This window comes from Colius striatus, chromosome Z, assembly GCF_028858725.1.
Source record: "Colius striatus isolate bColStr4 chromosome Z, bColStr4.1.hap1, whole genome shotgun sequence".
NCBI classification, from domain to species: Eukaryota; Metazoa; Chordata; class Aves; order Coliiformes; family Coliidae; genus Colius; species Colius striatus.
Window position 1 is genome coordinate 51109900 of NC_084790.1, and position 27842 is coordinate 51137741.

At 41.2% G+C, this 27842-nt stretch overlaps 2 protein-coding genes across 3 annotated transcripts; one reads left to right on the forward strand and one right to left on the reverse strand.

Annotated features, from left to right (window-relative positions):
- Positions 1–3155: 3155 nt before the first annotated feature.
- UTP15 (UTP15 small subunit processome component) lies at positions 3156–13079 on the reverse strand. Of its 2 annotated transcripts, none has more exons than XM_062017603.1 (12): positions 12567–13079; positions 11206–11298; positions 10939–11123; positions 9569–9747; positions 8804–8929; positions 8037–8172; positions 7051–7135; positions 5830–5979; positions 5530–5631; positions 5199–5332; positions 4871–4929; positions 3156–4377 (listed from the first exon to the last, which is right to left on the reverse strand). In XM_062017603.1, exons 1-12 carry the CDS (start codon positions 12654–12656, stop codon positions 4154–4156), a joined length of 1563 nt encoding a protein of 520 aa, XP_061873587.1. In that variant the 5' UTR covers positions 12657–13079; the 3' UTR covers positions 3156–4153. The 2 variants fall into 2 exon arrangements, with proteins under 2 accessions (XP_061873587.1, XP_061873586.1); XM_062017602.1 differs by lacking the exon at positions 12567–13079 and adding an exon at positions 11537–12535.
- Positions 12869–25893, forward strand: ANKRA2 (ankyrin repeat family A member 2). The gene is made up of 9 exons (XM_062017604.1): positions 12869–13339; positions 13959–14356; positions 16374–16532; positions 18139–18204; positions 21794–21891; positions 22072–22197; positions 22592–22658; positions 22750–22830; positions 23811–25893. The coding sequence occupies exons 2-9, from the start codon at positions 14056–14058 to the stop codon at positions 23864–23866; spliced, it is 954 nt and encodes a 317-aa protein (XP_061873588.1). The 5' UTR covers positions 12869–13339; positions 13959–14055; the 3' UTR covers positions 23867–25893.
- Positions 25894–27842: the final 1949 nt, after the last annotated feature.

Below are 27842 nucleotides of genomic sequence, written 5' to 3' on the forward strand. Positions count from 1 at the left end.
AGAATAAAGGAAAATACCACTTAGAAGTACTAGGACTCCTCCTCTTCTTCTCAGCCTCCCCTACCCCCAAGTGACACAGCTTGGAGAAACTTCTCCAAGTGAGCTTCTGAAATTACAGCTTAATAAAAGTTTTCTAAAATAAGAAAAATGCCGGAAAAAAATCCTTGCCTGAAGACCAAAGGTGGTGTTAGAAGTCGTCATACAGTAAGCTCCAGAAAGCAAAGTAACTCTGAAGACATTTTAAAAACAAAGACAAGCCACTTCAAGTCATCTTCCATCAGAATATGACATTGTAGCTAGAAATAGTACATAGATAAGGATTAAAATCACAATTTACACTAAAATCTTTTTACAATGTTGTGTTCTGACATTTCCTATACACCTTGTCCTTAATTTTTAAAGGCGATGGTAAATAAAGAAGTATTGAAAACTACATACGGGTGTTTCTTTAGTTTTGCCTTTTTTTTTCCCGAAGTGTAAAATATGTGTGATCTTTGCTGAAAATTTGCTTTGTAGCTATAAAATTTGTATCGGAATTCATTCACTGCAATACCTTACAAAATCTGAAGTTTTTCCATAAAACCTCTGAATTTTTATTTTGCTATATTTGAGTAGTTTAGGTTATAGGCTCCAACCACAGAATGTCAGCAAAAGGTAGGCTGAGGTTATCCAGAGAAACCTGAAAATGTTTCAGCTCTGTATTGCAACTGTAAACTTTGCACCAACTCTGAGCTCAAGTATGCAAATCAAAATCAAATACTTGACAGGATTTGCTTGTGTTGTACAAACATTCTTAGAACATTACAAACTCTTTGTTTGCTTTTAAATGCAGACATGAAAGAGACTGAAGAGTTGAGGAAGCCTTATTATTTGGTGGCAACAGCAATGCCAGATTCAACATCCAGATGGACTTAATATATGCAATATAAGGAGCTGGCTTCATCTGGGCAGAGTCAGGGAAAAAAAAAAAAAATCCATACTTGGTCAACTCACAAGACTTCAAACCTGAAGCAGAGATCCTTGACAGAAGGTTAAATGATCAGAAAGAAACCTGTTCTGCATCAGATTTCTGATTTTAGGTCTGTAACATTTCCATTTACTGTTGCAAGCATATGAACTGATTTATATTGTCTTAACACCAGAATTCCCTCAGTGATCAAATAGAAGTGACACCTCTGTACACAGGGAACTATTTCATTTGTGGAGGACTGAAGTAAGCACGTTATCTTGGGACAGTAATAGAACCGAAACAACACTCAAGACGGATCATGTGCTAAGGGGCTCAGCCTAGTATATGCACAGCAAGAATATTTCCATCTTCTGTTATATCCATTTTCCAGCACTTCTTACCACATCAATCAATTAATGAGAAATTCCTTGTTTTATTAGCCACTTTGACATACTGCACCTCGACAGCAATGCTCATTCCCTTTACATTTTACTGGTTTCTCTGTTAAATTCTTTATGCTTTGTATAGCATCCTTTTAGGAACTGCCGTTACCGAAGCATCTTCACAAATAACATCACTCAGCCCCTTCCATTCAAGGGTAGTGATGCACAATGCCAAAACTACTCAGGAACATCAATATTTTCTGGAAAGAAAAAAAAAGATCAAGTAAAAACTTTGCATTCAAATATCATATTTTATCATATTTTGCAAGACATTTAATGTAGATATATTCACTATATCAAGTAAACTTCAAAAACTTAACTCATGCCCCCTTATTTCATGGCACTCTGATGGGGGTAGCCATAAAGATGACCAGATTAAAAGTGGAAAAACAGTGAAATACCAACCAAGAAAGTGCCTACCAGACTGGGAACTAGAGCATCCTTGAGGAACATCTTTGAAGCACAGCTGTGGACCAAGAAACTGGAGACATCTCAAGATACCCTCAATATGCACAAAAACCACCAGAGAAAATCCTGAGAAAGCGTGAATTGGTAAGTGCTGTTGGTTGTTCCAACTGAAAGATATGAAAAGAGACTGAAAAATAAATTGGTCTGACAAGACAGAAAGCATCTGCTGGCTGTCCCACTTGATGGTGTTCTATTCCTCCTTATGTCTCTGCACTACAAAACTATTTTTACCCAAAACAAAGCCTCTGTGAGAACTTCCCCTGCATGTATACTTCCCTATGAGATCTAGACATACTGGACCCTCACCACTGTCACCTATCTGCCTCCAAACTCTGTGATGCAGATCATCTTTGAAACAAGACATTGCCCAGTGTCAACTGGTCCCACTTTCAGGATCTGTTTCATCAGCCCCAATTCTGCAATCAGTGTATACATGTGCTTGTAACTAATCATACATGCTGCTTTACTAGTGGTAATGGCCTGTAACACTTGAGATACCTACTTCGCTACTGATTGCTAATTGTATTAGTGGCTGTAATTGGTGTTAAATAGTACCAGGAAAACATTACCTACTTTACTAACTGGAAGTGTATTGGCTTTCTTGGTGGCAGTGTGCAGTACTCCGGAAAATGGTAAAGAAATTTAGGCAGTAAGGCCTCTCTGTGCTTAGGTGTTAAAAGAACTCTGCAAACCCAGCCTTACACTCTCTGCACTCCCAAAGGATGTGTTGCCTTTTCAGGTCACGACTGCCCAGATGGGTTGTGGAGTCTCCTTATCTGGTGACATTCAAAACCTTCCTGGACAAGTTCCTGTGTGACCTACTCTAGGTGGTCCTGCTCTGGCAGGGGGTTTGGACTAGATGAGCTTTTGAGGTCCCTCCCAACCCTTAACATTCTATGAATGCTTAGGGGCACTGGAGAGTGCCCCTCTCCACGCGATCACCAAGAAGTTTCACTTGGAATGAGTCATGTCCTTGTTCACCTGTCTTTAAATTGTGTAAGAAAGTGAGTCTATACAAACTACATAATAGCCACTTGGAAAGTACCACCTATGACTTCATCATTGAAATTTTTCATGGTTTAATCAAACACCAAGTGCAGCTAATAATGCTAAATAAGAGAGTAAGCACACTCTAACCCCCACCTGCTTGTCCTTCTGTATGCAATGCCAAGTGTCAAAACTTATTGCATTAGAAGTGTCTATTAAATAAAACTATTTCAGCTTCAGAAGCCTTCCATGACCAAACATCAAGTTGTTAAATGGAGTGCAACAAAAAGAACACACCAACGATGTAATATGGGGAAAAAACAGTTTTTAATTGGAAGTACAGTGAAAGCCAGCAATAGTATCTGAAACCAAATACTTGAACAACCCAAAACGCCAAAAACCAGAGACAATCATCATCTATTTTCACTTCATTTGATGGTGAAAGAGATGCAGGAAGCAACAGAAGTGTGAATAACAGGTATTTTGTAAGAGCAATTTTAACATCCCTTTGTAAATTCAGTTGATGATGCAACACACCTACCAGATCCTAAGCTACCTTTCAGGTGGGGAAACAGCATCACAATCCACAAAATAATTGAGGTTTGGGAGCTCATCTAGTAGCCATTCTCCTCCTCCACTTCCACATGTTCAACTCCCTGAGCAGAAAGGCAGATACAGCATTGACACTTTAACACGCCTGTCGCCATATTCATGATATCAACTAGAATTTGTAAATGTATTTGTGGTACCTAAAAAATGAAACTAATACACACAGTCATGTACTTGTTTTCTTGACTTGTCTTATTTTTTTTGCCATTTCCTATTAATTCATGGAAGTCTGTGATGGAGATGTAGGGAGAGAAACCAAAATGTTGTCACGTTTTAGCAAGTACATAAGCAGTTTTAGTCCTACGACCAAGCACATGAGATGGGATATTAACCTTAAATAAAGATAACTACATATTAAAATTAGACAAACCCTGACTATTGTCTATTAAATAAAAACTAAAGATTGCTGTTTCTCTAAATCAAATAATGACTTAGTACTGGATGCACAAACCCCTCCTTAAAAAGTTACATTAACTTTGGAATAAAACTTTAAAATTCACTCATTTGCAAAATATTGCATGGAAAATCTTGAAAATATCCTTCTTTTGCTGTCTTCAGTAATTCGGCCTATTCCAAAACATAGTTTGGAATACAGCACTTCATCACAGAGCGGCTTGCCTTGAAAGTCACTATTAAAAAAAGTTATCAGGAGAAGAGGTCGTGTATTTTTGTAGCAATTTGCTGTGGTGGCTATCAGTCAGTTATTTCTATTTGTTTCAATGGTCTCTGTAAGACCGTTGCTTTTGTTTTCTTCTAGATACATAGATTTTTTTGTAGTAAAAGTAGCAAACAGTGTATCCATCATTCCCAAAACTTCTAGTAGTTCCTCTTGATAGTCAATCTCTTTTCCTATAGCTTCCTGAAGTCTCAAGAATTGTCTGTCAACAACTGCTGACTGCCCAACCACAGGGTGATAAATGTCTGTAAAGAAAAAAAGTCACTTAAGAATCCACACATGTAGAAAAAAGTGAAAATTATATTAGCGAGATGTCTTTAAGGCGTCTGGCACAAGACCAACACTGTGGACAAATGATACACACTTTAATGGTGACTTGAAAACAGCATTAATTACTGGTATGGACTCACAGGAACTCAAATTAACAGAAACTAAAGTTTTTATCACATCAAATGCTACTTTTATCTCATTGGCAGGGCCGAAGTCACTTGTACTATATAAGCACAGAAAAGCAAAGTATCAAAGGATGCCTGAGGAGCTTCCTACAACTGGTGCAAATCAGATACTGACTGTGGTCAAAGTTATCTGGTAGTATCTCTTTTTGGATCATTCACCTGACATCCAAGAACATACTTACTGACAAATCCATAAAGGTTTGGTTTCTTAAAAATGTATCACTTTTTACCTTATTTCCAAGTCAGCTAAAGCTTTGAGACTATTGTGTTGTGTTTCACTTACCAGTGATCATGTCTGCGACAGTCACCAGTATAGGGGTAAACCTAGGCTCAATGACACGCCTGCAACATTAGAAGAGACAGAAAATAACACACTAAGGGTAGAACATCTGACAAAACCAGTAAAGCATACTCTCATATACTATTAGCAAATTTGTTCTGTGTCAATGGTTGAATTATTTCAGTACTATCACAGGCCTTTATCTCAGAAAGCAGAAGATGCGAGATTTGAGTCAAGTGTTCCACCTGTGATCTGTTCAGACTCTGTGGCAAAAGCTATCAAGAAATATAGGTCTCAAAACAGACAGAGAGAACTGAGGTTAAAATAGTACCTTGCCACAAAGGTAAGAAGGAGATTAATTTGCTTCTCATCTCGACCTGCAAGGGCACTCCGCAGTGTTCCTCTGCGATGTAGTTCCTGCATGACTGCAACCGTAACCTCAGGAGTGTAAAGCCTGATGGGTGGCTGGACATATACAAGGGTTTAATATTAATGTAATATCTTTATGCAAAACACATGGCCATATGCAAAACCAAAACAGAACCCACAAAAGTTTGATTCCTTTCCAGTTGCACATTGAAATAAAATTTGCTTGACATACAGAAAAGTCCATGTCAGATGACACCACACAATTCCGATGAGATAAAACCCAATGCCTTTACCTCCAATACTGCATCAAGGGCCTTGGAAGACTGAAAGCTCTTCAGCAGCTTGTCGTATTTCCTCAAAACACGTTTTACAGGCTTACTAACACAGAAATCTTCCTAGAATTGAAAGATGAATTCAGAATAAGACAGACACACATACAACGGATTAGATGTGTTACCATGAACAACCTTATACATCTTTGTATCCTCCCTCCCTTCCCTTTTTTCAACTTGTCACTCTCAAAAGGAAAAAAATGAAAAACAAAAAGAAATTTTGAGGAGTGCTTCAGAATACCTTTTCCCACCACCTTGTACCTGTTTCGGCATGTAAGTCCTTCCTTTCACATACGTTCTATATGCTGGTTGTCTCTTCTTTCCAGACTTTTCTTTACTTTCTTCAGGTTTTCTGTGTTTGACATTCAGCACCCCATTGGTCATGCCTACAACTATAGTTTCATCTTGAGGCTAAAATGAAGAAATTACAGAGTTAGGAACCTAGTGGTTTTTTGGATGGTGTATGCTCTACCACAAAGACTCACAAATTTTTTTGCTTCATGGCAATGCCCTAATCACAGTATCACAGAATAATTTAAGCTGGAAGGTACCTCTATGAAGTCCTGTGGTCAAACATCTTGTTCAAAACAGCCACAGCTATGACCAGGCTATGATTGTAAGGAACATTATCCATCTAATAAACCTGTAAAAAACACCTAGAGGGACTACAGCCTGAGTAGTGAAGCAAGCTCAAATACATGTTATCGTCTTTCTGCAAGTATAACTTGTAAGTTTTGTCTTTTTCACTGGTGTACAACTCCCTTTGGCTATTACATGCCACACAATTTGTTTCTCAGTTTATACGAGAAACCTGTAACAGAAAGCAGGATTTCAAGAACCAAGTAAGAATTTCTCAAAATACCATTCACTGATATTCTTATATACATAAGAAGGAGACTATACGAAGAAGTGGTGCTAGCCTCCAAACTTATGGCCAGCAGGTTACTTACCAACTGCAACTCAAATGTTTCCGAGATTCCAACACATTAAGACACACGTCTTGGCAAGAAAGTTTGTTTATGCTCTCTCTTCACATCTTACTCAGACTAGCACAACACCAAAGACTTTTAAGACAAATTCACCCTGTTCTACATTTCCCAACAAATGAACTACTTATTTTCCTTTATTACTGTCACACAAGATGACTCACAAGGTTCCTGAAACACAAAAGATGAGTACAAGCCTCTTAAAGCCCAAAGACTTTCCTTCTGAACAGAATACTTTCACTGTGATATATAATGACCTGGATAAACACACAATTTTGTATAGATGTAATCAAATAACATCTAGTATCTGAATGTGTTAGACATAAAACCTCCTAATGCATTTTTTACTCAAGAGGAATAAAATTCAGTCATCCTACTTTGCATGTACAGCATTCTTCTGAAACACTCAATAGAAATGAAAGGAAAAATCAATTACTTTAGTGACTTGAAAGGTATCAGTAATTAACTTGCCTAGAAAGATTTCTGATGTACTTACCGACATTGCAAGACTGAGGATGGATGTTGCATAGTTAAAGTTGTGGACTATTTTGTAGGAAGTAGTACTGTAAATTTTCACGTGCCTACAGAGAAGAGTAATGGTTAAAACTCTGTTACTTCATTATCGCTCTCAACTTCTACAGATCATTTAAGGAAAGCAAGTATTTATACAAAGTACCCTTCAGACTACCACTGAGCTCAGTTATTGTCTTTGCTGCAACATTAAGGTTCTGTTAAAAGATAAACTTTTAGCAGGTACAGCTGCTCTTTAATGATTCGGTTGTAGGCAGGAAGCATTTAACAAGCAGAAAAACAAAACATTATCTTAAAAGAAATATGAACTGTCACGTTGTGGACACTGAATGACAGATAGCTGCATAGTTAGTGTGATCCTTCAGCTTACAGCTTGTAATCATAAAGGCTGAGGAAGCCTTGGAAGTACGGGAGGAAGAGAACAATGCTGTCATTTCAGACCACTTTGTATTTCTAGTATCTCAAAGATAATTGAGCATCAGCTCATTGAAAAAACTGATTGAGCAACTCAAAAGAAACAAAAACAGCAAGGAGGACATAATACACCTTGGGTACAAAAAGCAACAGCACAGAGACACAAAAACCGGGCACTTTAAAGGTGAATACACTTAAACAATATTAAAATTAGTAACAGTTACTTTCAAGACAGAAAAATGAATGCTCATTCAAAAGTTCCCACACACATCCCGAAACAGCACATACAACCTGTATTGACATTCAGGCTAGTAAAATGTTAGTGTGTATTGCAGTATGTACCTTGTCCCCAAGACATGTTTTCACGTAAGCTGTATCTCTGAACAGGTAAAAGTGTTTGTGCCCAAGAACCATGCACAAAATCACACATTGTAAATATAATTTACAATACATACATTATACAATATATACAATAACTTTCAAAGGGAAAGAGTCCTACATACTTTAAATCACAACAAGGCCCCAGAATATACTAACCTGTCCAGGGATCCTGACAATAACCTTTGTCCAGAGCTGTTCAGGCATAAACAAGTTACAGTTTTATGGTGATTTTTAAGTGAAACCAGTAATTGTCCACCCTTTAGTACATCCCAAACTTTGACATATCGACCTCCTGTGAGAAGGAAGAAGACAAAACAGTTTGACTTACACACACATTTATGCATGTCTGGTGATACAGTGCCTTCTCTGTAACATAGACTCTTCTGTACCTATCCAACATCCCCATCCATTATGACCCAACCTCCTGGGACAAGACATATTACAAGGCTTTTGGGTTTTTTACATCATTCTGCAGACACAGAATGACTCAACATAATCCTTACCAAAAAATCTCACTCCAAAACTACATAGCTCTGGGTTACAGGACTTCCGACAGAACGGCAAGAAGAGACTCAAAATGCATCATCATCATTAAGAGAAAAATACAACCCCACCTCTTCCAAATCTTTTAAGAATATTCGTTCCCTCACTTTCGCACTGGACTTCTTAATGTGTGTATCTTATCACATTAAAAATGTCTTTTTTTCTTGGGCCAACTACAAGAAAATCAAATCAGAGTCAAAAAGGCCCCTACCCTTGGTCCTCCAGATCAACACAGATTCCTAAGTAAGATCTTTGAGAAACACAGCTGGTTACATCACTTACTACTTCATTACCCAAAGAAAATACCACACAAGAAAGAAGCACATGAAGTATTTCTCAAATTAGGGCCACAGGAAATGAATACTATCTTTTTGAAATACCTGCAGATACTAGAAGCCCACCAGAAGGGAATAGAAGGACACTCTCCACAGGCTGGCCATGTTCTATTGTCATGACACTACTTTTTGTTCGTGCATCAAACAGCTTCACAGTATGATCGTAGGAACCTGCAAATAATACCATAAATAACTTCAGTGCCACAATTTTAATTATTGCAGGAACTAAATCAACCATGTCCTATGATCTAAAGTTGCTCCTGCTAAATGGAAACAATTTTAAACCATACAGTTAGAACAAACACCTCATGGCCTACCTTGGTTAATTTCAGGCCGTCTTTTTTTCATAAGTCTTGTAATGGGATCCCTAGCAACAACCTTTAAAAGTAATTTAAGTCTTAATTCACCACAGATTAATCAAAAACTACTGCTAGGAAAACTGAAAGCAACTGGTTTCAAATAATTCCTTGCTTTTATTTTTTTACTCTGCCAGCTTTGGGCTGTGTAAACTACAATGGAACTAGCATCCTCTTCCAGAAACCTGACAAAACACTTCAGTCGATCCCAACTAAAGGATACAATCACAGGATTTTATCAAATCTTTCTGGTATAGTCAGAACAGTCCTGTAACCCCTAGTAAGCTAAAAATTAGCAGTGTAAAGCTTGAAAAGGCAACAAGTAAGCACTGAGTAAGAAGACAGACTCTCCATGTTTGAAATACACTAAACAAGATTTTACTGTATAGAAAACCATCTTTCTGCATTTTTCAATTCAATCCCAGGAAGCATCTATAAAAAAATAAAATCAAACCTGTTATAAAGACATCTGCATTCACTTTACTCGCACAGCCGCATCTCACATAGTCAGTGTGTTCACTGTATGAGACAATTTCTGTAGCACTCGGAATATCCCACAGACTTGACGAATAATCATCACCACCAGAAAATATTCGGTATTTATCAGATAGGAAGCCTACGATGTGAACAGCTCTAGAAGTACAAAGTACCCACATCAAAACACATACTTGTTTCCAGAAGCTTTGGTCTGTATGATGAGCTTAATAAAGTATTATGACTTAAGAGTGCCAAACGTTTACTCTTGGAAGTTACAAAGTCTTGCTTAGAGGTTAAAAACACTTTAGTTTTAACATTTCCACATGGGAAAGGGTCATGCTGACAGACCTAAGCGCTGGTATTATTTGTTTTAAAGGTTTTACAGGTCTGCCAGATGCTCGTTCAAATGCTCTAAACTCTGCTTTTGTAACTTAAGAGGTGCAGGTACTAGTATTGTCCTTTGGAAAAAAACTGTAATAGTAAATTTTAAGTATGACTGGGTTGGGCACTCTTCTTGTCACTACTTAAATCTGTATTATCATAAGATCCCAACAGACCCAAATGACCTTGGCAGAAAATACACTCTAAATCTTGTTAGAGTTAACTGAGTAGTTACGACACCAGATAACAGCTGATCAACACAGACCTCAAACAGAAACACTCCTAAGGTCTGCTTGTGTGCTCTCCAGTGAAGGGGGATTTGTTGTTGTTCTAGACAGACAAAGCAGGTATTGCTTTATGTAGCACATGTATCTGCTTTAGGTAGCACAGAAATCTGTTTAATCTAAGTGTTACCATTCTCTTATCTTCACTCATACATCAGAATTCCTAACTCCTTCCCCATCCCAATCCCACCCTGCCATCATGCATTTTCCCCACCACAACCCCAATCCCACTCTGCATTCATGCCCTTTATTTTCTTTTGCTTTGTTGTATTTTTTTTTTTGAGGCATTCCCCCACCTCCTGGTATATTTCTCCAGGTTTTGTTTAGGCCCTTTTTAGAACTCTTTTCCTGACAGCATCACATAAAGTATGCCTGTCAGTGTCATGCTGTCACAACATTATGTCTATGCAACATATTAACAGACACCTACCTCAATTAGGAAATGTATTTTTTCTTCCATGTACCTGATTAGTTTTTAGAATTCAGGAGAAAAAAAAAACAAAAACAAAAACCCTGACATGCCAATTTCAAATTAAGTTTAAAAATCTACTTTTCAGGAAGATCTATGTGAGATACCTGCAAGTGTGATTCAGGCTTTCAGCACCAGGCACAGCAAGACAGACATAAACACACCAAAAAAGCTTATGCACACAAAGGAAAACAAAACTCAATGCTGTCTTACTTAGTGTGGCCATCAAATTGCCTCAGTGGTGCTCTTCCACTGATGTCGAAGAGGCGAATGCTACCTTCCTCGCTGCCAGCAACAAGCAGGTTGCCATCATCTCTGTATGTGGCACAATAAGCAGCATCTTTGAAGCGAGAAAACGTTTTAATTGGTTCCTGAGAGTAGCGACCATAAATGTGGATCTAGGAAAACAAGAGCATTGAGTTTGTTCATCTGCTACCAAATGAAGGACAAGAAAATTAGCACCACAGGAAAGCCACTTACCCTTGAGGAAGCTGTGACAGCATAGTTATACGGAGGAACTGGGGAGAAGTCAATTTTATTTATCGCACCAAACTCCTTTATCTGAACAGGTGTCTAATAAAATAATTGCAATAAAGATCATTAAATAGGCATAAACGCACCATGAGAAAAAGAAAGCAGAAAATCAAAATATTCTTACTGTGGAAAGCTCAAAACTCCATTAAGAATCAAACTGGTTTTTAATACAATCCTACTGAATTAAGGCTTTTTCTGTTCTTTTCTTTCTTTTCAATTCACACATTACAACTGACCCATTAGTTACATGTTTCGAGGAAAAAACAACCTTACCTACCCAAGCATGTTTAAAAATCATAGAATCACAGAATGGTTTGGGTTGGAAGACACCTTTAAGATCATCTAGTTCCAAACACTCCATCACAGGCAGGGACATGCTCTTCTAGACCATGTTGAGGAAAGCCTTCTTCAGCCTGCCCTTGAAAATTTGCAGGATGAGGCAGCCATATCTCTTGCACAACATGTGCCAGTGCTTCACCACTGAATCACGGAATGGCAGGGGTTGGAAGAGACTTATAAAGATCACCCAGTCCAACCCCTGCTAAAACAGGTTCACAGCTCACAGAGGACTGAGTGGGTTTTGGTAAATCTCCAGAAAAGGAGACTCCACAACCTCCCTGAGCAGCCCGCATCAGTGCTCCTTCATTCTCATGCAAAAGGTTTTCTTTGTGTTTAAGTGGAATTTTTTTTTGTTCCAACTTCTGTCCATTACCCCTAATCCTGGCACTGGACACTACAGAAAAAGTGTCACCCCATCCTTTAGGTATTTATCCATCCACCCTTTAGATACTTCTAAGTGTTGATGAGCTCCTCCCCTCCTCAGATGACACAGCCTTTCCTCATAGGGAAGATGCTCGAGTCCCCTGATCATCTCGGTGGCCCTGTGCTGGACTCTCTCCAGAAGTTCCCTGTCCCTCTTGAGCTGAGGAGCCCAGAACTGGACACAGGACTCCAGATGAGGCCTCACCAGGGCAGAGGAGAGGGGGAGTAGCACCTCCCTCGACCTGTTGATGCATCCCAGGATGCCATTGGCGTTCTTGAGCACGAGGGCACACTGCCGGCTCGCCCTCACAGACAAGCACTTCTTCCCAAGATGTAATTTAGTCGCTCAAAAACAGTTAAAAAAATATACTCTAAGGCAGTAACTACGTCTGCTGGTCGGCCTGGGCCACGCGTCCGCCTCGCTTCCTAAGAAACTCCTTTTGCGGGTTTCGGGGCCGTCCTGGAGAACCGCTCCTCGCTGGGCGGCACAGTGTGGACCTCGCACCCCGCATTGCCAACGCCTCGCGGGCCGGGCAGCTTCCTACCTTGTAGCCGCGCCAGTACACTGTGTCCTGCGTGATCTTCTCCCCCAGCTTGGGGAACGCCGACACCACCACCGGCTTGTACGTGGCCATAGCCCAATGGGGGCGGAGGCAGCCGCCGAGTCGCGCTCCGGCCCGCGGATGTCCGCCCGGGGAAAGCTCGTGGAGGCCGATCCGACCTGATCGCTCCGCTCTGCGCCGCCTCAGGGGCCGAGGCTGGCGCCGTGCGGTGCCGCCACGCCAAGCCCTGCGCCTTCCTCGAGGAGAGCCGCCGCAGCCGTGTGCGCAGCGCGTCACCAGCAACCGACGCTCCTGAGCCAATGGCCACCGCGGCGGGGCGGGCGCTCGGGCGTCACTTCCCCCTTCCCGTCAGCAGCAGAGCCGGCGGCGCCGGGAGGAGGCGGGGTCGCGAGGCTGCATCCGGGGCAGGGCTGTCGCTCTGCATCCCGGGCCGCCGGCGCTCTGCTCTGCGGCTGCGGCCTTTCACCGCGCACCAGGTGCGTTCCGCCGTTCCGCCGTTCCGCCGTTCCGCCGTTCCGCCGTTCCGCCGTTCCGCCGTTCCGCCGTTCCGCCGTTCCGCCGTTCCGCCGCTGGGCTAGCGGGACGAGGACTCCGGGATTGCCCGCAGCGGCCAGGCCGCTCCTTCCCAGGCCGCTCCGCCTGCCCACCTGGCGGAGCTCCGCCTGCCGCTAGGCTTCCCCGGTGCTGAACAAAAACACCGTCTTCTGGAATGCTTTACTGGCATCGATCTGAAAGGTGGTTTTCCTGCACACAAGGTAGACTGCGTTTATTTTTCTCAGATTATGAAAAGACTTAGAGTTATAAAGAGATTTTACTTTGAGACTAGTGGACTAGGGGCAGTAGGCCTAAGCTAGAACACAAAAAGTTCCACATAAACACAAGGAAAAGCTTCTTTACTGTGCGTGTGAGGCAGCCGTGGCACAGGCTGCACATGGAAGGTGTCGAGTCTCCTTCTCTCGAGGTTTTCAAACCCATTTGATGTGTTCCAATGTGACCTGATGGAGGTGAACCTGCTTTAGCAGGGGATTGGTATCTCCAGAGGTCCCTTTTAACCTTTACCATTCTGTGATTCTATGAATGTTTTTAGGAAATAAATCTATCTTGTGCTTAATGCTTGTTCCTGCCTTGGCATAAATATGGTGTCACCTAAACCCCTGTTGGCTTAGTTACAGAATTGGCTTAAATGTCCAAGTGATTAAAATTTAAATGGAGGATTTGGTCAGTAGCTTGTGACACCAGTAAGACTGATATTTCACCAAGGTTTTGACTATGAAACCCAAATGCCATAAGCAAGAATGATGGCAAGTTTGGTGTATTTCTATGCATTACTTCACCAGGATGTTGCTAACCTGTTTTACATTTGTTCACTTGCAGGTTGTTCAAACATCCAAATCTCTTTTGATAGAGCTTGGTTGGCTGGAACTGCTCTTGTCTTGGAACTATGAAGAAACATTTTGCGTAAAACTTTTACATGACTGAGGCCATGGCATCTTCATCAAACTTAGATGTTGAAGCCCAGTTAATTGTGGATGAGTGTGCTACAAGCTACAGCCTTCCATCCATGCCAGACATTAAAGTGGAGCATCAGCTTGACTGTGGCACAGAAGAAGGCCCAGCTCAGAGCATCGCCATGGGAATGAAATTCATTTTGCCCAACAGATTTGATATGAATGTCTGCTCGCGATTTGTGAAGTCTTTGAATGAAGAGGACAGTAAAAATATTCAAGACCAAGTTAACTCTGACCTTGAAGTGGCATCTGTTTTATTTAAAGGTCGACCTTTATGGAATAAATTGTTATGTGTGGACTATGTCATCCTGTTAAGCTGTTAACATTTAAAAAAATACTCTGCCTCATATGTGTGTAAATCAGTAACAGTTTTCTAATATTTGTTTCCCTAACATTTTTGTTATATACCTGATAAAGTTAATTTCCCTCAACATTATATTTTAATCTTGCTTTAAAAAAGAGACTCTAATTTAACTTAATAACAGCTGATACTGCTTTTGAGTTTACTTCTTTTGTATATCATGTCCTACAAGATGCTACACATCGTTGGACACGTAACTTTAGAAAACACTACTGAAAGCACTTTGTGGTCACTTCAGTAGCTTTCTGCAGCACATTTTATCTTTTCACTTGTATGATGACAAAAATAACATAGGTCATGTAGTTAACTTTGGTTTATCGCTATAGCTGTACAAAGACTGTAGTTGTAGCCATGTCTTGCCAAGTCAGCTTTACGCTACTTGAAATCAAGTGTTGGTCCTCTTCTGGATCCCTGCAGCTCATCTCCGGCCATTGTTGGGCAGCTTCATCAGAACCGATCCATACTTTTTCATGGCTGAGCATTTTAATAGAGAGCAGAATTAGGACTTCCATCTCTTTCCCCTTAGCAGTTGTGGTTTACGGTGCTTGCTGTCGTATTTCAGACTGTCAGTGATGCATCTTTTCACAAGGCTGAATTTGACCCATTTCTTGTAGGTAACAAAAATATAGACCTGTTGTGGATTTTGGTGCTTCCCCTGGTTTGTGTTCAGGGCTGCAGTGCAGTCATTATAATTTTCAAGCTTCTTTGATTTGCAGCTGCACACCTGAAGGGCGAATTTAGACCCATCAGCAATAGGGTTGTTTTGCTTACGTAACATTTGTGCACCCCTTACAAGTTAGTCCTGGAGATCCAGGGACTGCAGGTCAAAAATCCCTGGTAGGTCTCTTAGTTTGATTAAGGCAGCTGTAGCTATTATCAAACAAAGTGGCTTTTCATTTTTCTTCGTGTTACTCCCTACTACCAATTGGTTCTCTAGATTTGCACTTGAATGTGTGAAATTCTCTATGGTGTGAATTCAATGTATGTTAATTACTTTGCAGTCATTAATTACTAATGCACACTGGTGTCAGATCACATTAGCCACTAATGGATTTTAATCCTTCAGTATGTCTTTCCAGTATTTAATCAGTTAGCTTCTTAAAAAAGTGCTTTGATTCTCAACTATTTCTCAAAACTAAAAGCTACTTTTGAGTAGCCAAGATAACATGCATGTATATATGTGTGTGTGTGTGTGTATATATATTCTGTTAAAAAATGCCATTCAACTCTTAATAGAAGGCTAGAAAAGTTAATACAAATTAATACAGCAGCACTGAGTTGTGCAGCACTGAGCAGCACTGAGGTGGTGACTGCTGCTGCATTTTATGTAAGTTAGTGTGGAATATCTCTCTTCCTGATGGATAAGAATTCATAAGGCATTCATAGCACAGTTGCAATTTTATCCAACAGGAGTGGAAAAAGTCCTGGTGAAGAAAATGGGTAAAGAAAATTAATGAAGGTTGTTTCCACCCATGCAGCAGACTGGTTGGGCAATAGGTGAAGGAGCAAACTGAGCAGTTGCTTGGCTGCATGGCTGACCAGAGCTGTATCATGTTACTGTGCTGGAAAGCACTCATAAAAGGTATGGCAGGCTGAGTGAAGATGTCCTGCCTGACCAGTTCATGCCAGACACATTTAAAAACTAAGCAAATGGTTACCTCAGTTAGACAGCAGCGTGTCTCTGACGCTAAACCATGCTGAATGTATAGGGCTTGTTTCATGCTAGAAATGCATACAGCCCTTTATTCAGCTCTCATAATACACAGTGGAAAAGCTTCCTTGTCACAAAGTTTACTTCTGACAAGTTATTTAATGATCTTGTCATACTGGTACTTTTCTGGTTGAACTTCTAATCTGTAGTTTGCTTTTAATGCTCTTACTAGTACTAAAATCTTGTTCTCTTTTCTCTGCTCAATGTAGCTGAGTGCAACATCCACACTTCTCCTTCCCCTGGTATCCAAGTAAGACATGTTTATACTCCGTCAACCACGAAGCATTTCTCACCAATAAAACAATCAACTACCCTAACTAATAAACACAGGGGGAACGAAGTCTCTACGACACCTCTGCTTGTAAACTGTAAGTATCATTCCATCTTGCTGTTAATTATTTTGTGAACCGATGTTAGATGCTTGACAGATTTTTCTGATGTTTTTTTTTTTTCTTTTGGTGTTGTAATGAACTTCAATACAGGAAAAAATCATTCAGGTAGGCTTGTCTACATTCACATTATTCCAACTATAAAGGACGAATCCATCTACTGTATTGAATTCATGGCTAAGGCTTGCTTTCCAGAAAGGATCCAGGTTTTTTGTTCGAAAAATCCTTACCTTTTTTTATCCTTTCTAAGCTTTAAGTTAAAGTACCTCATATACTTGTTTTCAGAGCGCATGTATCTTGTAAAATTTACTAAAATTAGGTGATTACTACGTACTACAGATCACTGCAAACATTATGATCATCATGCATCTTGAATATCAGGAAAGCAGTATTATTTTGGAGGGGGTTTATTATAATTGTCAAGCATTTTATTTATAAATTAATTCTAATTTACTTCATCTATAAATTACTTCCTCTGTAAAGTACAAGTCTGATACTTAATACAAAAAAACCTTGCTGCTTGTGTGAGAAAAATTAATTTGGAGCTGCAACACAGAGTACACTTTCTGAAAAAAAATCAAACTTCCATGTTGCACATAGGAAGAGGACAGTGAACATTTACATACTTAAATATAAGAAAAAACTGTTTTACTGAGAGAGTGAGGGAGCAGTGGCACAAGCTGCCCAGGGAGGGTGTGGAGTCTCCTTCCTTGGAGGTCTTCAAGACCCACCTGGACATGTTCCTATGCAACCTGATCTAGGTTGACCTGCTTCTGTGGGGGAGTTGGACTAGATGATCTCTAAAGGTCCCTTCCAACCCCTGCCATTCTATGATTCTATGATATTACGTAATCATTACCTAATTTTGTTACACTGTAATCTGTGTCACTTATTGTATATTCTCTCTTGACCACCTTTCAGACCTGCTTTAAATTGTAGTTATCAAAACAGTGCACCGATTCAGAGTTAACGTTGACAGCAAAGATTTTTTTCTTCGTAATCCCTTAAGAATTATTCTGCTTTTAATGTTTGGTACATTTTTATTTAAAATGAAGCCAAAAAAACCCCACCCTACAGTGGTTTTCTTCCCCTTTAAGTGTCATGTTGTCTATAGTTTTGTAATATCTGACGTATTAAACATTGTAGTGAGTGAGTCATGCTATGGGCTTTATTGAGCAGTGTGACAGGTCTCCTGATGGTTTGTGATCTCTTATGTGTCATTTGATAAATTAAGGCTGTGTAGTTGGTTTTTTTTAAAGAAGAAAAAGGTTATTTTCATTTGATAATGAATATTGGTTGCTGACCAAGCAGCAGAGAGGAGACCGTGTTTCCTTGTAAAGAGTCGGTGTAGTAAGTATCATTTTACTTTCTAGTGTGATTTATACATTGGTTAAAAAAAATATCTAAACCCATGAAACTCTTTGGAAGCTTTTAGGTTTTCAAGACAGTGATTCCAGTTCAGACTACAAGGTAAAACCTATCTATGCTCTTAGATCCAAGTTCTGTAGACATTATGCCCAGCTCCAAGTGTAGCAGAATGAAAAATGGTGTCTGTAATGCATGCTTTTGCTTCTTTTTTTAACAGCTTTATCAGTTCATCAGCTGGCTGCTCAGGGAGAGATGTTATATCTGGCCACACGGATTGAACAAGGTAGGGCACAGGGAGGTTAAATGCCTTCCTTTTTCATTTGGGCATTTGTCCCTTCTTGTTCTTGACTTTTTCCCCGAAGCTTCATTTTAAAAAATACTCAGTTGTGGTGCAGATTGAAAGATCTTTGAGGTGTCTTTTCTCTGTGCATGTGTACTATTGTTTTGCATCACTTTTATTTACTCATTGCTATGGTTTGGGTCTTAAATTAAACATTAGGACTAATAAGAGTTGTAGGTAAATCCCTTCCTTCTCCTGCTTCCCAGCTATATAGATAATTTGTTGTCCTGCTTTTGGACACAGCTAGTACAGCTGGCTCAAACTGGTCGAAGGGCTTTTCCATACCATGTGACATCATGCCCAGTATAAAAACTGGGGGAAAAAACTGGAAGCAGTCAGTCAGTGGGTGGCAAGCAGTTGCCTTGTACATCACTTGTCCTTCTTGAGTTTTATTTCAGTCTTTTCATTAATGTGGTTGTTATATTTTATTATTTTATTTCAAGTATTAAACTGATCTGATCTGAACCCAGAAGTTCTGCTTGTTTTCTGTTCTCCTCTGCATCCCACTGGAGCAGGGGGTCAGGAGTGAGCGAGCAGCTGCTTGGTGCTTCATTGCTGTCTAGGGTTAAATCACAACAGTCCTTTCTGGCACCAAACATTCAGCTTGAAGGGTTGTAATAATAACAGATCTGACCAGACTACATTAAACCAAATTTGTTTTAATTTTTCAGTGTATTGATGTAATAGTCACTGGTCACAATGCTGATTCATTTGCTCTGAAAGTTGGTGTGGTTGTTCTTAAAGCTGTGTTCTGTAATGCCTTACTTGCAGTATGTGCTGTTTCTCACCTGTCAGAAGGTGGGCCAGGGTTACCACATTGTTGTTCCTGGTAATACTGGCATATGATAAGATAGAAGTGCTGGTCATGAAATTAATCTGGTGTTTATACTCCACATTGCTATCACTTCCACAATTCAGAAGCCTTTTAGCAGAAACTGTTATGCCTTTTACCTGTTCTTGGAGAAACAACCTATGGAGGAGATGTCTTCCCACATCTTGACCCTCCCCACCAGGCTAATTACAACAGCACTTGAGAATTTGGAAGATTGTGAATATCCTTGGGATGTCAAAGGCAGCATAGTCTTATTGCTAGGAATGCTGAATGGAGGTTCAAGTCTTGTTTAGGGTTAAGCAACTGTTTCAGAATACCGCCTGAAGATGAACCCCACATGACAGGCACCATGGCTCCTCAAACCCTGACAGCAGGCACTGCAGCTACTCAAACCCTGGCAATGGGTGATGCAGCTGAACCAGGTGATCAACACATGTTGGTATTAGTCACCCCCGTACAGAAGCATAAATACACACCAAAAAGATCAGTTCACATAGTAGGAGATGAAGATGTGTCATCACAAGAGCAGGAGGAAGAGGCAGAACCTGATTGCCATCCAGCCAATGTGCAGTTGCCCATGGATCCAGATGGAGTCCAGTGCCCATGAGCTGTGTGGCAGTCATTTGTACAGAGTGCCCCATTGTTGCGTGCCTGCACATTGACAGCAATGGGCTGAAAGCCAAAGAGGGACCAACGGTGGGTGAATTGCCTGTCCGACTCTGGCAGTACGGAGAAAGTCTCTCTTCCTCCCTCGTTGCAGCTGTGGAGAAATTGCTCTGCATCCTGGCCATAGATCTGCTACCTCAGCAGATGGTATTTCAAGGACGCAAAAGGGTACCGGTGAGCCTTTATTGTAGCTGTCTTGGAGGGAGATGAAATTGAACAAGTGTCCAGCCTTCCTGGCCTCTCAGAGGACCTTTCTGTTTTGGGGTTGCTGATGGTCAAAGAACAACAAGTGCTCATCACAGCCACAACAGTGCACCGGCAGCAATGTCACACCAACCATGACTCTCTGAATCCCATCCATAAACTCATGAACTGTAGAGCCAAGGGGCGATCAGCAGGACTCACCCTTATGGCCAGCACCAAAGTCTAGTGAAGAGTGGAGACTGACAGGAAACTATCGTGGCCTGGGTGAAGTCACACTGCCACTGAGTGCTGCAGTGCCAAACATGCTGGAACTCCAACATGAACTGGAGTCAAAGGAAGCCAAGTTGTATGCCATCACTGACATCACCAACACATTCTGATCAATTCCATCGGCAGCAGAGTGCAGGACACAGTTTGATTCCACTTGAAGGAGTGTCCAGTACACGTGGAATCAACTGCCCTACCATTTGTCATGGACTGAACTAGGCTGCACTGGAATAGGGTGAAGCTCCAGAATGCCTGCCATACATCGATGACATCGTTACATGGAGTGATACAGCAGATATTTTTGGGACAGGAGAGAAACTGTTCCAAATTATTCCGAAAGCCAGCTTTGCCATAAGGCAAAATAAGGCCAAGGGACCTGCACAAGAGACTTAGTTTTTAGGAATAAAATGGGAAGATGGACATCGTCACATCCAAAAGGTGTGATCAACAAAATCACAGCCATGTCTCCACTGACTAGCAAAAAGGAAACACGAGCTTTTTGGAGAATGACTACTCCAAACTACAGTCTGACTGTAAAGCATCTGTGGAAATGAGAAAGGAGAGTCTGTTAGTTCTAGAGTCAATTTTTTAAAATTGTGATTTAAACCACAGTTATATTAATGGTGTCTTCCCAGTTCCATCTAGTGGATCAACGTACAGAGCTGTATGTTGGTAATTTAATGGCTCACACCTGTCATAGTGCTACTTATTCTGAGTAGTGTGACAGCCTTCAGTGTGACATCTGTGTGCCCATAACACATACACAAAATTTTATCTCTACATAACATATTGATTTTGAGTACTATTGACAGTGCATTCCTATTGTGCTCTTGGTAATCTGCCATGCTTTCAGTGCACCTTTGTTGAATTGTTTACTGCAAAGCAGGGAGTGAGTCAACAAGTCTGTATCCTTTGTAACGAGCCATGTGTGTGGAAAGCAATTGATCCCAAAGTGTCAGTAACAGGTAAAAGTGCTGTAATAAGCGTGGGATTTTTTTTTCTAAGTACTTAGATATTAAAAAAAAAAATCTAACTCAACTATTTTAGTCAGACGATGTTAAAAAAAGGTTCTTTTTCCTTCCTCCAGCTGACCTAGTAGTAGACTTTAATTGTTTGCACAAGACATGCTATTGATTATATGACCTTTGCTTTACAAGCTCATTCTTTATCGGTTGGTGTGGCTCACTATTGAAAAAAAAACCACTTTCTATAGCATAATACAGAACACACTTCTATATTTTTTGAGCAGCCCTTCTCTTCTTTCCAAAGATAAAGCCCGACTCGTAACATTTCTGAGTGAAAACTGAGCTTGATTTACAGAGCTTAAAAAAAACCAGTCAAATCTTAAATCTTACTTTAGTCAGTTGGATATTTTTTTCTTTCTTAGACAAAGATATTTGCACCACCATTGGGACAGAGCTTTGGTTTTAAAGCTAAGGTGAGAATGACTTTTAGTACACACTGATACCTCACTTCATTTACCGTGGATATGTCAATGCATTTGAACAGCTCATACAGGGCATTAGTGAAGAGATTATTAAGTTTGTATTTTTCTTTAAACAGAAAATGTAATAAATCATAAGGATGAAGAAGGATTTACCCCTCTGATGTGGGCTGCAGCTCATGGTCAAATAGCAGTTGTGGAATTTCTCCTTCAGAACGTAAGGAAAAAAGCCATGCTTTAAAATTTGTTTACTTTTATTTGCTTTTAGTTTACTTTTTAGCTCAATTTGCCTTCCTAAGTTGTCAGTGGTGCGATGTAATTCAAAGTGTTAAATTCTGTGTAAAACCTCACATTAAAAAAACCCAAAATATTGTTAATCTGATTTTTATTATTTCAGGGTGCAGATCCTCAGATTTTAGGGAAAGGGCGAGAGAGTGCCCTCTCACTGGCGTGCAGTAAAGGATACACAGATATTGTCAAAATGCTGCTTGACTGTGGAGTTGATGTCAATGAGTATGACTGGGTAAGACTTTAGCTTGGATTTATGTCAGAGGGTACTTTGGTCAGAAACTTGAAATGGGGCACAGCACTGGCTTGGATCTGAAAATTGTTCTGCCTCTTCTGAAATACCTGTGTTTCAAAACTTCCACAGTGTAAGAGAAGTTGGCCCCACTAGTTCTAACTTCTTGGTAGAAAATTCTAATGAGACTTAACGCTGAGCCCTTGTAGAGGGGTGAGCTTACAGCCTAAACAGTAGCCAAAAAATGTGGAATTTCAGAAGAACCAAAGCAGAATCTCATTTTTATAAAGCGTGTGAAGTTTCTTAAGTGTACATAGAAGCATACTGGTGTGTTAAGGAATTAGAAACATAGACTGCTCAGTCATTAAGTGCTTAAGGCTTTTCTCTGCTTTTTCAGAATGGAGGCACACCTCTGCTATATGCAGTACATGGGAACCATGTGAAATGTGTAAAAATTCTCCTTGGTAAGTAGAGTGACAAAAACGAATTTTCAGCAATAGTCTACTGTCAGTGCTCATTATCAGAAATGTGGGTTTGTTTTCCTGTTTTACATAGAAAATGGTGCTGACCCAACTATCGAAACAGATGCTGGCTATAATTCCATGGATCTGGCTGTAGCCTTGGGCTATAGGAGTGGTGAGTATTGCAAATGTAAATTCTTTGGGTTTTTTTAATTATTATTTTTACTGTTCCTTTTTTTGTGTAGTTGCTGTGATGGCCTAGTACAGGTTTGGCAGCTGTAAGAAGATCCCCATCCTACCCAAAATGGGTAGGAATTTCCATCTCTGACTCAGAAAGTCAGGTAGCTAGTAAGAAAATGTCACTGGCCTGGGATCTGCATCTGTAGGCACAAATCACGGTGATGAAGCCATGATGGAGATAATGGGAGCAGAGCTGCTGTACAAAGAGCCTGTGCAAAGGGGTGTGTGTTCTAGCAGACAGTGGTAGAGGCCTGCAGCCCGCCGGAACCCCTCACCCCATGGGGTGTGCTGTTGATTGCCTTGATGTGGTACAGTTTGCTAAACCTCCTTTCTGTCGGATGCACTGCAGCTCTGTAGGCAGATGGTAGCAGTGCCAGGATCCGATAATTTGGCTGGAAAGCAGAGGCAACAAAGGGACTCCTCATGGTGTCATCATTTTGAAAGCTGTGAAATGTCTGCCATCAGAGAAACAAACTGAATGCAAAAGTAAGCCCAGCACTGCTCATTTGGCTTCTCCAGGAAAAGGCCTGTGCTTGTGGAGAGGAACAGTAACTCTCCTCTAGATGTAGGACTGCTTCAAGAGTTCAATCTCAAAATGTTCCACAGAAGTAGTTCCCAATAGACTCTTATTTAATAGGCTTAAACATTTGCTTTCTGTATGCTATCTGCCTATTCAAACCAGCAAACGGGTCACCACCTCCAAAACCCATCATTGGCCTTACTGGGTGCATTGGTTTTGCATTGTCTTCTGAAGGGATGCAAACTTTTTTTCCCAGAGTAAACTTCTTCTTGTTTGGATTTTATTGAATGATTGTACAGGAAAAGCTGGCATCTGCCAGGAAAAAATAGTATAACCCTAAAAACAGGAGAAAAACATTGAACACTAATTAACCTGATTTTTTTTCTCTGCTTTAGTTCAACAGGTTATTGAGTCTCACTTGTTAAGGCTACTGCAAAATATCAAAGAATAATTGGTTGGCTCTTCTGCTGTCACAATGTCTTGGCTTGGAGACTTGAACTGCTTTTTATCCCTGTAATCAGTGACAAGAGTTGGTTGTTTTGTAACTTTACCACAGTTTAACTATTTGCTGATTTTAGTTAAACTTTTTAATAATCTTCCTCATCCTTCATTGTTCATAGAACTATGTGTTGTCATCCTTTTCTTAAATACATTTTATATAATTTTAGAAGAAAAAGACATTTGTCGTGTATGAAAACTCTTGTAAATAAAGCCAGGTTTGACCATCTAAATGTTTACACTGAGAGCAGCGGGTGGCCAGGTGTCCTACATTATCACATCATTGACACAAATTCACTGGAAGAAGTTTGGTTATTGAGATGCATCACCATAGAAGACAGATGTCTTTACTGTTGGTAATACAAAAAATTGCATGGTGCATTATTGTTTTAAAAATCCTCAGTTAATATGACTGTGTCACCTTTTGGCTTTGTCCTGTTTTTAAGAAGCTGGTAATAAATGGAAAGACTTTGATGGTCAATTAATTCCTACCTGATTTCTTTCCACCTGCTTCTGCTTTCCTGTTGTAATCCTGAAGCAACTGGGCCTGAGTGTCCAAGGTAAGAAATTTCACTGCTAGAACAAAGCCTCATTAGAAGTGCAGAGTTCCTGTCTCTTAAATATCCCCTCTGCAGTGCCTCAAAGCAGACATCAACATTGGAAGAGGAGCCAGAGCCTACTCCATTCCAGCCTTCTTCAGCCAAAGGCTGGTCTGTTATAGGTCAGAGAGAATATTTCAAGTTGGAAGAGACCAATAAGGATCATCGAGTGCAACTCCCTGTTCCTCACAGGATAGCCTAAACCTGAGCCATATGCCTAAATCGCCTTGTCCAGACAGTCACTAAACTCCAACAGGCTTGGGGCCATGACCACTTCCCTGAAGAGCCTGTCCCCATGACTGACCTCCTCTCCATGAAGAACCTTTTCCTAATGCCCAACCTGAGCTCCCACTGAGACACAGCTCCATTTCACCTCATGTCTTGTTCCTGGTCACTGTGTAGAGAGGAGATTAGCACCTCCCCCTCTGCTGCTCTCCTTGGGGAAGCTGTAGGTTGCAATGAGGTCACCCTTCAGCCTTTTGTCCTCCAAGCTGAGCAAACAAAGCAACTTCAGTTGCTCCTCCTAAGTCAGTCTTGCCCTTGTGGCCTTTTACCATCTTGGTCACCCTCCTCTGGCCACACAGCAGCAATTTGATGTTCTTACATTGGGTGCCAAAAACTGCACACAGCACTCGAGGTGGGACCACACCAGTGCACTGTGGAGCAGGACAATTGCCTCCTCCAAACAGCCAGTGATGCTGTGGCCTGATTGCACCCCAGGGCTTGCTCAGCGCTTTTGGCAGCCAGGGCACAGTGCTGACCCACAGTCACCTTGCCATCAGCATAAACTCCCAGATCTCTTTCTAGGAGGCAGCTCTCCAACCTCTCATCCCCTAGTTAAGCAGAACATACCTGTGTGGCTATTCAACTGAAACAGCATTTACAATTTTGAAATGAGTTGAAATACCAGGCAGTATTAACCGATTTTTCCTGTGACTCCTGCAATTGATCAAAATTAGACTGAGTGATGGGACAGCTGATAGTTTTGCACAAACCATGGGTAAGCTTTTGAAAGAGAGTTTTCGTCATCTTTTCCTGTGACAGTAGGTAAGGATCTTTCATGCTCTGTGCCCACTGGAGGCCTGGCATCTGTTCACACACATACACACACTGCCCCAATCCCTGCCTTTTTTCGCCAGCCCACATGCAAGAACCACAACCTTCTTCACCTGGAGTTCACAAGACGGGTGGACCCAGGTAAAATACTATATTCCTAGTATAGAGTCACTACTATGTTTAGTTCTTCTGTTTTAAATTTTTCCATACACAAAGGAAATCAATACTGGGATGTAACAGCCTCTGTAAATACAAATGAAGTTCCACAATTGTTGAAAAGCAATGTAAATAAAATGCAAAAATGTCTTTTCTTGAACTGTCATAACCTGAGCCATTTCTCATTGATTTTTAAAACATCTGTAGTGGGTCTGGGATGGTAGTGATTTTCCACAGCAGCTCTTGCAGTGCTGTGCTTACTGTTGATACCAATATTATGACTACTGCTCGCACAGTATCAGGGCTGTCCCACCAGCATTCCTTCCCCCACCTTCACCAATAGCTGTGGGTGGGCACGATCTTGGGAGGGACCATGGCCAGGACAGCTGACCCAGGCTGACCAAGGAGATATTCCATACCATATGACGTCAGCTCAGTAATAGAAACTGGGGGAGAGGAGCAGGAAGGGGAGGCGAGATTCATTTCTGGCCTTCCAAAAGCAACCGCTACGCGTACTGAAGCCCAGCTTCTCGGGAGGTGGCCGGACATCGCTGCTGATGGGAAGTAGAGAGTAACAGCTTTATCTGCTTCTGCTTTGCATCCCGCGCACCCGGCTTTGCTGCTTCTTTATTAAACTGCTTTTATCTCAACCCACGAGACTCCCATCTTATTTTTTCCCCTTCCCTGGCTTGCTGAGGAGGTGGGGGATAAAGCTGTGTGGTGGGCACCTGGCATCCAGCCAGGCTCAAACTACCACAGCCCTTTTAGCGCCCAACGTGGGGCGAGATAATAGCAGTTTTAAATTAACTGCATTGCAATTACAGTAAGCCAATGAGTGCAAAGTTCCTGTGCTGGTCACGGAGCCTTGCCGTTATGCAGCTTATCTTACACTTTCTAACGTCTGGGAACATGATGCTACTAACACTGACTCGGTGCTGTGCTTTAACCTTGATAGCTTTGCTAAGCTGGCTATATGATTTTGTGAAAAGGATGAAAGGGCCTGGGAACATGATGGCCCAAATAATAATAGCAGGTCTCATTCTGTTACTGATGGATTTACTGTGCCGTGGGAGCTATCTTGTGGAGGTCATGGGGCAAAGCACCTCTTTCCCCTCAGCTCGGACTGATCTAGACAATTTTGTTATACAGACTTCCCAGGTCCTTAGTCACCCTTATATGAAAGTTTTAATATTACTAATTAATATGGCTGGTATATTATATGTTTTGTGGAATCTGGACTCATCTTGGTATCAGAGAGGACAAATTTGGGATGGAAACATGTTAAAATGCCCCCTGAAGCGGCCAGTCCCTGGGTGGCAGGGTGTGTGGATGAATTTGGGCAAATTCCTAGGACGGTTATCACCTCCTGTAACCTGGGATTTTACACCTGAACAGATAAAAAACCCTGCTTTACTGGCATGCCACCTGATAGAAGGGTGTCTTACCTACCCTAATGAGGCCCATCAGGTTCAGGCACTATACTGGGGCCTAGCCTCTGCCTACCAAGCTGCATTCCAGTCCTCTCAGAGAACTACGGTTGAAGTGGAAACTCAAATGGTACCTGAGACCACCATGGTTGAGTCAGTCGCAGTCCAGTCCTCTCAGAGAACTATGGCCAAGGTGGAAATTCAAACTGTACCTGAGACCGCCACGGTTGAGTCAATCAAACAACAACCACAGTGGTTGCCCCAGTAGTGAAAAAGAAGCAGTGGATAAGGAGGTCAAGTCCATATCATTGATTAGTAAGGGCAGAAGAGGAGGAAGAGGAAAGGTTAGAAGAAGAAACTGGTCCTTCGGTAAGGAGATCAGGAGAAGGAGTGAAAGAAATCGAAAAGGAAATGGAAACTACTCGGTCCCTCACCTCAACAGAACTTAGAGATATGCGAAAAGATTACAGTCGTAAGCCAGGTGAGCGGATTGGTGCCTGGCTGCTCCGATGTTGGGATAACGGGGCTGACAGTCAGCAATTGGAAGGTAGAGAAGCCCAACAGCTGGGATCTCTTGCTAGGGACTGGGGAACTGATAGAGGCATTGGAAAGAAGACCTCAATTTGTAGTCTCTGGAAACGGCTCCTCTCAAGTGTGAGGGCAAGATACCCATTCAAGGAAGACCTTGTAA

Coding starts and splice junctions, on each gene's coding strand:
- ANKRA2 (XM_062017604.1), top strand. CDS start 14,056: ATGACTGAGGCCATGGCATCTTCATCAAACTTAGATGTTGAAGCCCAG. Junction 22,659..22,749: donor ATGTGTAAAAATTCTCCTTG/GTAAGTAGAGTG, acceptor TGTTTTACATAG/AAAATGGTGCTGACCCAACT. Junction 22,831..23,810: donor AGCCTTGGGCTATAGGAGTG/GTGAGTATTGCA, acceptor TCTCTGCTTTAG/TTCAACAGGTTATTGAGTCT.
- UTP15 (XM_062017602.1), bottom strand. CDS start 11,635: ATGTCCCTGCCTGTGATGGAGTGTTTGGAACTAGATGATCTTAAAGGT. Junction 5,632..5,829: donor GGACTTACATGCCGAAACAG/GTACAAGGTGGT, acceptor TTTCAATTCTAG/GAAGATTTCTGTGTTAGTAA. Junction 4,378..4,870: donor TGTCGCAGACATGATCACTG/GTAAGTGAAACA, acceptor TTTTCTTTACAG/ACATTTATCACCCTGTGGTT.